Source organism: Cynara cardunculus (assembly GCF_001531365.2).
Source record: "Cynara cardunculus var. scolymus isolate 2C chromosome LG 3, CcrdV1, whole genome shotgun sequence".
NCBI lineage: Eukaryota > Viridiplantae > Streptophyta > Magnoliopsida > Asterales > Asteraceae > Cynara > Cynara cardunculus.
Genome location: NC_037530.1, coordinates 34,402,081 through 34,414,396, shown reverse-complemented (window position 1 = coordinate 34,414,396; position 12,316 = coordinate 34,402,081). Strand labels below are relative to the sequence as shown.

At 35.5% G+C, this 12,316-nt stretch overlaps 3 protein-coding genes and 1 long non-coding RNA gene across 4 annotated transcripts; 3 read left to right on the top strand and 1 right to left on the bottom strand.

Annotated features, from left to right (window-relative positions):
• Positions 1-1,974: 1,974 nt before the first annotated feature.
• On the top strand, positions 1,975-3,361 carry LOC112508843 (high-affinity nitrate transporter 3.1-like). Its single transcript, XM_025113642.1, has 2 exons — positions 1,975-2,323; positions 2,619-3,361. Exons 1-2 carry the CDS (start codon positions 2,194-2,196, stop codon positions 3,101-3,103), a joined length of 615 nt encoding a protein of 204 aa, XP_024969410.1. The 5' UTR covers positions 1,975-2,193; the 3' UTR covers positions 3,104-3,361.
• A 2,352-nt stretch (positions 3,362-5,713) lies between these two features.
• LOC112508844 (high-affinity nitrate transporter 3.1-like) lies at positions 5,714-7,098 on the top strand. The gene is made up of 2 exons (XM_025113643.1): positions 5,714-5,993; positions 6,342-7,098. Exons 1-2 carry the CDS (start codon positions 5,864-5,866, stop codon positions 6,824-6,826), a joined length of 615 nt encoding a protein of 204 aa, XP_024969411.1. The 5' UTR covers positions 5,714-5,863; the 3' UTR covers positions 6,827-7,098.
• Positions 7,099-10,310: 3,212 nt separating this feature from the next.
• Positions 10,311-11,416, top strand: LOC112508845 (high-affinity nitrate transporter 3.2-like). The gene is made up of 2 exons (XM_025113644.1): positions 10,311-10,551; positions 10,682-11,416. Exons 1-2 carry the CDS (start codon positions 10,422-10,424, stop codon positions 11,164-11,166), a joined length of 615 nt encoding a protein of 204 aa, XP_024969412.1. The 5' UTR covers positions 10,311-10,421; the 3' UTR covers positions 11,167-11,416.
• LOC112508846 lies at positions 10,751-12,207 on the bottom strand. The gene is made up of 3 exons (XR_003068807.1): positions 12,120-12,207; positions 11,860-12,030; positions 10,751-11,123 (listed from the first exon to the last, which is right to left on the bottom strand). It is a non-coding gene; the product is annotated as an uncharacterized LOC112508846 (long non-coding RNA).
• Between the last annotated feature and the right edge of the window lie 109 nt (positions 12,208-12,316).

Below are 12,316 nucleotides of genomic sequence, written 5' to 3'. Positions count from 1 at the left end.
TATGCATCAATATACAATACTTTATGCATAACAAAAATATATCGATATTCGTATCAAATTAACTATTTAAAATTCTTCATTTTTTAATTCAATTTTTTATTATAATTTAATTTAGGTACAATAACGAATTAATTTATATTTGGTTTAATAATATAACTTTTTTATAAAGATAATAATTAATTATACTGTTAAAACTCGATAATTATCCTAATTATATTTTAGATTTTTTATATTTTAAAATGAGATGTTTATCTCTAATTGATTATATTTATCTGCGGTTAGTTACACAAATTCAAACATGAAGCTTTAATATAAGTTGTACTTATGCATAATTTACTTTTAATTTTGAATTTTAAGTAATATGCATCAATAAACAGTACTTCATGCATAAAAAATGGTTTTTAAGAGTTTTTACCAAATGATTTATAATATAGTATAGATATATAGAGAGAGAGAGAAAGAGTGAGAGAGAGGTGTGTTATTATACAACCCTTTATATTTGTACAACCAATACAACTCATTCTCAATCGTCCATTTAATTTGATGAATATGTGATTTCATAAAAGTTTTGATTATTTCATAATATAAAATATTGATCATAATTAATGAACTCTAGTCATCTTCATAAATATTCAAATCATAATAAATAAACTCATCATTTCTATAAATATCTCAATTAATTGAGATGCAAATGTACATGGTTTCATTTGAAATATACCTTACTCTATATAGAGAGAGAGAGAGAGAGAGAAAATGTGTGCAATACGTGAGATAATTAATGGTATTAATGGGTCAATGGTATATTAATGATTATTAATGGTGTATTAATAAGGGTATTAATGTGATACTAATCCTTATTTTAATATAGCTTCGAGGGAAATTAAGTAAAAAAAAATTAAGAGAAGTACAAAAATTTCATTTTATTAATTTTTCAGAAAACTTGATATCAAAATCAACATTTTAGGATCTATACTTTCTACCGATGATTTGAATTTGGACACGAGATATTTATCCCGCCACATAAACCCTCTCTTATGGGTGCTCTACATCTATAATTCCCATACGGTCATTTGACTCGACAGTCGACATCCTTACACTTAGCTCCTCATGTTGAAGTGTCGTTTCAGCTAGATACTAATCAGAAAACTTATATACACTTAGGGTCTGCTTGTTAGCAGCTTAATGAGTTTTGATGGGACTTACAGCTTATTTGGCCAGCTATAAATGATTGTTTGATAGTGGCTTAATGATATAGAAAATGACTCTTTTAATAAGTTTTTTTTTGGGAGGGGGGGTTATGCAGAAAGGAAAGTTTTTCCTTCTCAATTTAAAAAACAAGCTCCTATGTTCTATCGATGAAAAAGCCCTCCAAACAAAAATCTTCTCAATCTATACAGAAAGATTAATCCACACAATCAAGAACTTAATGGAAAACCCACAAAACAGCCCCTTAGAAACTTTCTCTCTCTTCCTAAAGACTGTTTTAGAGAAAGATTTTAATGGGGTTCCACATATCCTGAAAGTGTGAATGCCACCGGCCACACCTTTTGCCTCAAAGACCAAGGCATTGCCATGGTCAACCATGACTCGTGTGGCTTTTGCAACCAAGAAAAGTGTTGTTCAATCTGTATGTGTGAGACTCGTTTCCTTTTATCTTCTTTTGCTCTTTCAATGCTTTGGGGGGCAAAGGCAAAAGTCCACATAACTCTCTGTTTGTAAACTAAGTCAATTCTTGTACCACAACCAACTCAAACCAAAACAATCTGATCCCTTGAACATGCTTAAGAGCTATTGTACCACATTAATAGGGTCAACTTTCAATAGATTATGAAACTATATAATAATAATAATAATAATAATAATAATAATAATAATAATAATAATAATAATAATAATAATAATAATAATAAAAATAATAATAATAATATAGATGTTTCAAATTCCTAGAAGGCAGGTATCTTCTATTTGACTTTCTCTTTCATTAATCAAATGAGAATTTTAGGATGATTTCATATTAATTTATTTCCAGACTAGTAGTTGATAGATAGAGATACCTTGCAACATTGGGGTCCATATATAGCTTGATCAAATCCCAGTCTTGGCTCATTCTCATCATCATCTGATCATCAGTAGCAGCATAAGTGGATTGCACTCAAAGACTTGAGATTTCGAAAGTCAAACCGATCATCATCAATGGAGGTTCCTGCTGGTTTTCTGCTTGTTTCCCTTCTGCTCTTTTCTTTTGCAGCTACTGGCTATGGTATCACCTTCTCCTCCCTTCCAAGGAGTCTTGTGGTTACCACTTCACCCACACAGGGCCAAGGTTTGACCATAACTCTGATTCTGATCATCAAGTCATGAATGCATATATCATAGAAATCGAATAAGTATAGCTAATAGCTAATTACACTATCTCATCAAGAAAATTTGTGTTGATTATTAAAAATTTATGCGTACCTGTTTTTTTCTCTTTCGGGTCTTCATGGAAAAAACCGCTCTACTTTTTGAAGTAGAGGTCAGGTCTGTGTACATCTTACCCTCTCCAGACCCCACCTGTAACAAGGATAAACTAGGCTCATTTGGGTCTTTTCTTCTTATTATTGATTTGAACTTTGCAGTTCTGAAGGCAGGGGAAGAACAAATCACAGTGACATGGGCGTTGAACCAGACCTTCCCAGCTGGGACAGACTCAGCCTACAGGACCGTAAAAGTGAAGCTATGCTATGCACCCATCAGTCAAAAGGACAGATCTTGGAGGAAAACGGAGGAYGAAATGAAGAAGGACAAGACCTGCCAACACAAGATTGTRTCTAGGCCATACAGTGCTTCAAACAACTCCTTTTCATGGACCATCATGAGAGACATTCCTTCTGCAACATATTTTGTGAGGGCGTATGTATTCAACGCTGAGGATCATGAGGTGGCCTTTGGTCAGAATACAAATGCAGAAAGAGCTACCAACTTGTTTGAAGTCCAAGCAATCACAGGTCGCCATGCGTCCCTTGATATTGCATCCGTCTGCTTTTCTGCTTTCTCCATAGTCGCATTGGCCGGTTTCTTCTACATGGAAAAGAGCAAGGGAAAGGCATCCCAACAGAAATGAGATTATCAGCAGGGTGGGAATTAAGGTCCTATTACTTGCTGAAAAGAAAGAGTCCTAATTTCGTTTTAATATGGTGGTGTCCTACAAAACTCATCACAGATCACATACTGGTGCAGTATTGGGAGAAGGGATAAATAAAAATATGATTGTGATAGAAATGAGTTAATCATGTTTGTATTATTGAAAATAGAATAGAAAATGCTCTCTTCATTGTAATGAACCCGGATGTTTAAGTAATGAAAATGTGTTCTTTCCATACCACCGTCGTATTTTTCAATTTTTTTCCAACTAATGTGTTAAAGATGGTGGAATGGCTACACAACCAGATAGAAAGTAGTGAAATATTATATAGAAGGCGCAAACTATTAACAATTGAGAAATAAGGATATCCATCATTTTCTAGTGCCTGAGAGATTGAACTCCAAGAAATAGTGAAAGGATTTCAACACAGAAACTTATAACTCACCAGTTCAACTTTTTCCTTGATCTATGAGTTTTCAATATGATTAGACAGAAAATGGATAAATGAGCTTATCAAGAATCTGCTATGTATCCATAGAGGTAAGGCATATCGAGTGAAGTTCACTAATGTTTCATGATTGTTGCTTTCTTGATAGAATAAGCAAATTTATTGATGTCTTAATCGTTTTCAGTAATTGGTAAGCTATATCTCGCAAGTGATATAAATGCATCGACTGTAAAAATAATTAAAAATTGGGAGCTAGAGGTACGCATGCCGGTGGTGCAAAATCTTTTACGTATCTACATCAAAAAGTCAACCATAGCACCATGAACCCCACAGGTTAAAAATGAGCAGTGACGTTACCTTTGCTTTGGAGGTGTAACTTGATCTATTACTTGATTTAATTAAAACACAGATTGCATGCTGATGAAGTCATTGAAGTACATGATAGATGATAGATAATTTACAAAATAAGTGGCAAATACCTACTAGTTGACAAACTAAGTGGGGAACAAATCCATATACGTAACTGTCTTAAAGAACATAAGAAAATAATACCTGGTCCACTGGATAAATTAACAGAGCAGCAAAACTGACATCTTTTGCAATTCTAGAATCTTGAAGTAACCACTATGGAAGGGCTCTCATAACATATGAGTCTCCATGTTAATGGATCGCCATCATGACATCAAAAGCATCCTGAAAGTTCCACCTTCAATCTGACAATCATCATGAACTGAAGCTTTGGCATCCATTAGCAGCAACCTCAAGACAGATATCTGAGGCACATTTACTTTCTTCAAATTATTCATATGAACCAATGGACAAGTGCATCAACATCACTATTCACCTCTAAATGAACTTAAGAATCGGCCATTTAACCCGAATGAGCTCTGAAACCATAAAAACATTGAATACCATAATTTATATTTGTGCAACTGCTTCTAGTAAGAATTGATCATCATCATCATGACAAAAGAATATCAAATCTCATGACCAAAAGTTCTAATGCTTCTCAGGCGAGATGTCAATTAGCAGTAACCGATAAACTAAAATGTTGGTTGCACTGTCCAATCTAAGTTATTAAGTGATATTCCATGAGTTATACTGCTTGATGGAAGAGTGCTCTCACATCATGATTTACGTCTAAATTAACTTAAGGATCAACTCTTGCAACCATATTTCACATGTGCAGTGCTCAGTACAATGGTATGATGATCAACATTTAATTCTGTCGTAGGCTGTCTTGATACAGTAGCAGGTGTGCTATATTTCTTATGGGCAGAGAGAATCAACTGTAAAAAAAATATCTATTTCGTTAGAGATAGGTATGCATACACAAAAAAGTCATCATAGAACTTCCCAGATAAAAATATACATTCTGTTTAGAAGAATGAAAATCAGCCAATTAGTGTTTATTTTAAAATGAGTAAATTACGTTCTTAGTCCCTGTGGTTTGTTGAAAATTTCTATTTCGTCCTCATGGTTTTGAAATTACAATTTTCATCCCTATGGTTTATAATTCATTACTTTTTTCGTCCTTATGATTTAAAATTTATTGCTTTTTTTTTTGTCCTTATGGCTTACAATTCATTTCTATTTTAGTACTTCATACTTAAAAGTAGTGTTTTGGATCAGGGACGAAAATATAAATGATTTGCAAACCGTTATGGATGAAAACCAAAATTTTGAACCACAGGGACGAAATCTGCAATTTTTAACAAACCACAAGGACGAAAAACAATAATTTACTCTTATAAAATTTAGGAGGGGATTACAGGAAATAAATATACCTGGGTATCACCAAGTATGCGGTGTATTATAAATTCGGCATAATAGTAATTGGCTAACTTAGTCAATGMATAGCCAGCACAAACCCAAACAATATGATCCCTTGAGCATGGTTAAGAGTTATTCTACGGTGTATTATAAATTCGACATAATAGTAATTGGCTAACTTAGTCAATGMATAGCCAGCACAAACCCAAACAATATGATCCCTTGAGCATGGTTAAGAGTTATTCTACCTGATAATAGGAACGAACTGTCATACTAAAAAAACGAACTGTATTTGACTTTCTTTGTTGTTCAATAATTTTAGTGTTTTTTAGTATGATTGGAAATTAGTTATTTCTAGACTAGTTGGTAGATACCTGTACCTTGCATCATTGGGCTCTATATATAGCTTCTCAAATGCCAAGTCTTGGCCCATCTTTTCATTATCTGATCATCAGTGGCAGCATAAGTGGATTGCACACAAAAGACTTGAAACTTTAAAAGTCAACCTATCATCATCAATGGAGGTTCCTGTTGGTTTTCTGGTTGTTTCTCTTCTGCTCACTTGTTTTTCAGCTACTGGCTATGGTGTCACCTTCTCCTCCCTTCAGAGAACTCTTGTAGTTACCACTTCACCCACACAGGGCCAAGGTTTGATCATAACTGAATCTAATTTCAAAGAACTCATGAATGCATAGATCATAGAAATCGAATAAGTATAGCTAATAAAACTATCTGCAAGAAAAGATGTGGGACTTGGGAGTACTTAAAGGTTTAAACTCTTTTGTTGATTATTAGAAATTTAAGCATACCTGTTTCTCTCTTTCACACACTTCTCACAAGTTGGGTCTTCAAGCAGACGGTTGCTCTACTCTTTGAGGTAGACGTCAAGTCTGGATACATCTAACCCTCCCCCAAACCCCACCACTGGCTGGGATAAACTAGGTTCATTTGTTCTTGTTTTTTGTTTTTTTCTTATCACTGAATTGAACTTTGCAGTTCTGAAGGCAGGGGAAGAACAAATCACAGTGACATGGGCACTGAACCAGACCTTCCCAGCTGGGACAGACTCGGCCTACAGRACTGTAAAAGTGAAGCTATGCTATGCACCCATCAGTCAAAAGGACAGATCTTGGAGGAAAACGGAGGAYGAAATGAAGAAGGACAAGACCTGCCAACACAAGATTGTRTCTAGGCCATACAGTGCTTCAAACAACTCCTTTTCATGGACCATCATGAGAGACATTCCTTCTGGAACATATTTTGTGAGGGCGTATGTGTTCAACACTGAGGATCATGAGGTTGCCTTTGGCCAGAACACAAATGCAGAAAGAGCTACAAACTTGTTTGAAGTCCAAGCAATCACAGGTCGCCATGCGTCCCTTGATATTGCATCCGTCTGCTTTTCTGCTTTCTCCATAGTAGCATTGGCCGGTTTCTTCTACATGGAAAAGAGCAAGGGAAAGGCATCCCAACAGAAATGAGATCAGCAGGGTGGGAATTGATGTTCTGTTAATCGTGACATTTAAATTCAGCAAAAAAAAAAAAAAAAGAATTCTAATTTGGTTTAACCATGGTGGTGTACAACTTAGTACTGATCACTTACAGGGGCCGTGGTGGGAAGTGAGGATAAATAAAGATGGTTGTAATAGACATGTGTTAATTATGTTCTTTTTGTTTAAAATAGAAAGGAAGATGCCTCTTCATTGTTTTGGACCCAGATGTCAAGTTATACAAAAATGTGTTATTCCATACTACTAGCATCTTTTTCAATGTCCAATCTATGCGGTTAAGAAAGTGGAACGACTACACAACAGGATGACAACCCCATTCTCCCCTTCGAGTGTCTTATATCGAAGGTGCAAACTATTAGCAACTGAGAAATAAGGATGTCCCACCATTTTCTGACGCGTGGAGATTGAGCTCCCAGAAATAGTAAATGGTTTTCTCAACACACAAATGTATAACTCACCAGGACTTTGAATGGTGCTAATATTTATATGGTCCTCAAGTTACTGTACATGGTTATTACTGAGGCAAGACGCGATTAAGAAAATAGGTGGTAAATTCAGTACAGTTTACCAACGTCTCAAGTTTGTTGCTTCCTTGCAGGTTCCATTGAATTATGGATTATCAGAAAGCCTCTTGCGAATTTTATTGCTGTCTTGATCATTTCAGTAGCTGGTGAGCTATATTTAAGACACGAAATAGATGTATCAACTGTAAGAATAGTTAGAATTTGAGAGCTCAAGATAAGCATGAGGATAGTGTGAACAGACTAATCTTTACATATCTAAACCAAAAAGTCAAACATAGCAAAAGAACCTTGCAGCAGTTGGAAAAGAAATGGAGTGACGTAGTTCTAGTGAGCATATTATTTATTTTAATTAAAAGAGAGATTGCATGCCAATAAGTCATAGAAGTAGGCGATAGATAATTGACCAAATATATGACTGTACCTACTAATTGACAAATTAACTAGGGAACAAATTCATAGGTTTAGCCACGTTAACATAAGAAACCCATATGTGTGGACGCACTCAAATATAAAATGTTTAGCCGCGTTAAAAACATAAAAATTTCATATAAACCCGCAAGACAAAATCACAGATCAGCAAAAATCTAAATTCTGAAAGCAACCACCATGTAAGAGCTTCCATAAGGAAGTACAAATTTCTACGTTTAATAAATCACCACCATGGCACCAAAAGCATCCAGAATACTCTACAGGAAAGCTGATAATCATCATGAACAGAAGCTTCAGTGCCCAGCAACTGAAAGAAAAGATATCAGTGGCGTCATTTACTTTTCTTCAAATTATTCTATATGGATCAATGGACAAGTAAATCCATCATCATGAACTGCTTCTAGGAAGAATTGATCATCACCATCATGAACAAAAACCCCCAACTCTAGCTGAGAAGTTGAGTCACCCTTCTTTTTAATACCAAATCTCATCATGAAAAGCTCCTATGCTTCTGAGTCAATATGTTAATTAACAGTAACAGAGAAATCAAATGCCGTTGTTTAATCTTAATACTCTAGTTAAAGTTCTTATTATGTGATAATTTATGGGAACTTGTAGCATTAATTTAGGAGAGTTAATAGCTTTGAATAATATTGGAATCCTAAATTAAAGACTTTACAGTTAGAATAGGATCCCAAAAAGCTTATGCAGTAAGAGTGATTAGTCAATTTATACATAATCCTAATGAAGTCTACATGCAAGCAGCACATTGCAACATCTCAAGGCAACACCGGGAAGAGGAATCATGTTCAAAAGAAACGGAAGTACAACCCTTGAAGCATGTACAAATGCTGACTACATAGGTTCAATGCTAGAGATTGACATCAGGTCATCGTACCTTCACTGGAGAAAATCCTGTAACATGGAGAAACAAAAAACAAGGATAGTAGCATGTTCCAGTACTGAGACAGAATTTCATGTAATGGCACAAGGTCTATGTGGATTCCTTTGGTTGAAAATCATCCTAAAAGACTTAAAAACTAAGCGGAAAAGTCTTATGAAGCTCTATTGCGACAATGAATCAACAAATGTAAGTGCGGTTCAGCATGGTAGGATAAATCATGCCAAGGTGGATGGACATTTCACCAAGGAGAAACTAGAGAGTGCTTGGTATGCACACCTAATGTACGGATAACTTGTTGATATTCTCAACAATGAATGCAAAATTCATACTCACCAGCTTAAGGGGTAGCGTGGGAATTTGTTGCATTAATTTAGGAGAGTTAATTGTTGTAAATGACATTATATTGAAATCCCAAAATTAAAGGGATTTCGATTAAGAATAAGATCCCAGAATTAAAGGGATTTCAGTTGGAATAAACCAAACCAACCAATCCCAGTATGTGCCACTTGGAAGTAGGGGTCTTTTCCATGAAAACCCCAGGCCTGCGAAAAAAGTGTTTGCGTAACAGTTTTGGAGAAGACCTGAGTGCTTCAAAAAGTTTGTGAAAAAAGTTTGAAGAGTTTAAAGAGTAGAGAAGAACTTGACACGTAAAAGCTAGATGACGAAGAGTTTTGTAAAGAAAAACTAAGACTAGTATACAGTAAAAGAGATTTTAGTTAGAATAGGATCCAAAAATCAGGGGGATTTTCTATAATTACTTTCCTGATATTATGTTGCATTCCGTGTATATATATTGCTCATTAGTGGATCAATGGAAGACACATATAGACCTTAAACTATGTTATATTCCATGAGTTATTTATATAGTTATTCTGCTAGATAGAAAGGAAAATTCACGTCACAATTTTCCACCGCACTTAACTTGAGGGTCAACTCTTATATCCACATTCCACATGACCGCAACACATAGCAAAGCTTAGTACGATTGTATGATAATCAACATAATACTGCCGTAGGCCATCATGATTCAGTGGGACGTGTGCTATTTTCCTATGGCATCAGAGAGAATCAATTGCAAGAAAATATATTTGTTAAGCTACAGAGAAGTACATATTCACTAAAAAGAAATCATCATAGTACTTCCTGATAAATGTATCATGTATAGTGAACCTCTGTTTTAAAGAATCAAAATCAACAAAGTGTTTCATTATAGATTGAAGTGCGGTTCTCAAGAACGAAAATATACCAGGGGCATCACGAAGTAGGCAGTGTATGATAAGTTAACCTTTTAAACATAGTAGCAATTGGCAAGATCAGTCAATGAGCAGCCAGCACATATCCAAACAAACTGATCCCTTGAACATGGTTAAGAGTTATTCTAACTGATAGATAGGAACGAACTAATATATATATATATATATATATATATATGCAACTGTCATGGAAAAACTAAACAAAAATCCTATAAGGCAAGTGGTTTCTATTTGACTTCTTTGTTATTAATCAAATTGGATGTTTTTCAGGATGATATAAAATTAGTTTATTTATAGATTAGTTGACAGATCGCAATATCTTGCATCATTGGGGTCTATATATAGCAGCTTAAATGCCAAGTCTTGGACCATCTGCTCATCATCAGTACCAGAACAACTGAATTGCTTTCAATTTAGGTCCTACATATTGAGGTTTAAAAATCAACCCAGCATCAATGGAGGTTCATAGTAGTTTTCTTGTTGCTTCTATTCTGTTCTCCTGTTTTGCTGCAACTTGCACTGGCGTGACCTTCTCCTCCCTTCAGAAGACTCTTGTAGTTACTGCTTCATCCACACAGGACCAAGGTTTGATCATATTCTAACACTAATCTTACAGAATCCATGACTGCATAGATCATAGAAATTGAATTGGATTGTTATCAGTGCAAAAATAATCAAACTTTGTTATTGATCATCATTGAATTTAATTTTCCAGTTCTGAAGGCAGGGGAAGAACAGATTACAGTGACATGGGCATTCAACCAGACCTTCCCGGCTGGGACAGACTCGGCCTACAGAACYGTAAAAGTGAAGCTATGCTATGCACCCATCAGTCAAAAGGACAGATCTTGGAGGAAAACGGAGGAHGAAATGAAGAAGGACAAGACCTGCCAACACAAGATTGTGTCTAGGCCATACAGTGCTTCAAACAACTCCTTTTCATGGACCATCATGAGAGACATTCCTTCTGCAACATATTTTGTGAGGGCGTATGTATTCAACTCTCAGGATCAAGAGGTCGCCTTTGGCCAGAACACAAATGTAGAAAGAGCTACAAACTTGTTTGAAGTTCAAGCAATCACAGGTCGTCATGCATCCCTTGATATTGCATCCATCTGCTTTTCTGCTTTCTCCATAGTCGCACTGGCCGGTTTTTTCTACATGGAGAAGAGCAAAGGAAAGGCATCCCAACAGAAATGAGATTATCAGCAGGGTGGGAAGTAATGTCCCCATGACATATTTAAATACAAAAAAAAAAGGAAGCCCGATTTGGTTTTACTACGGTGATGCACTACTTATTGCTGATCACCCAACGGTGTCGTCTTGGGGAGTGCGGATCACTAAAAGATGATTTTTTGGGATAGAAATTAATCATGTTTGTTTATTTGGATACAAAGTGAGATGTACCATTTGTTAAAGTCTAATGACTAAAAGACAGGTGTTTTAAACCGGATGCTGAGTTACAGAAATCTGTTATTTGCATACTTCTAGCATTGTTTCAGTATTGATGTTAAACATGTGTTTAAGGTGGAACAGCTGAACGGGATGACAAACAAACTGCCCCCACCTACCTGTGCATGTGCATGGTGGTACCTCCATCGAAGGTGTGGCTGTAAGCACCTTGGATGTTAGTGGCATCATCTACTTGTATAAACTTCTTTGACTTAGTCAATCATCAGCATGACATTAAGAATACCGAAAGGGAAGAAAGTTTGATCATAAAAAGGTAACACTTAGGCTTCTCATTCAAGGTTCCAATTAGAACTAACTGAGAAATTAAGATATTTAGTTTATTGCTTAATTCTCAAACTTAAAGCTGAAGCTCTTATCAGTAGTGATTGATTTATGTAGTTTTACTGCTAGATGGGAGAAAGTATTCACACCATGATATACCTCTAAACTAAGGATCAATGCTTTCACCCAACTGACACACAAATGGTGCACTGTCCTCGGAATGAATGTGAGATAGTGCATGGATCAGCATTTAGTAATTAGTATTGCTGGTAGCTGTCTGGATTCAGTAGCTGGTTTCTTACACTGGCAGAGAGATCAACTGTAAGATAACTGTATTTCAAGAGCTAGAGATAAGTATATCCGACAAAAGAAAACATTATAAAATATTTATCGAAAACTCAAATTAATTGGGAAATTACCTCATGATGGTTATGCTACCGGAGGAATACCCATTTACAAGCTCGAGGAGTTCTCCATTCCCATTAAGAAATACAAATTCTAATAACTCTAAACTGACATGAAAGAATTTAAAACACCAACAGTTCAATTAACTTACAAATTGATGACTTGACTCCCTCCAGTACGTTGATTTTGCAGAAAAAAAGGCCCTTTCTGG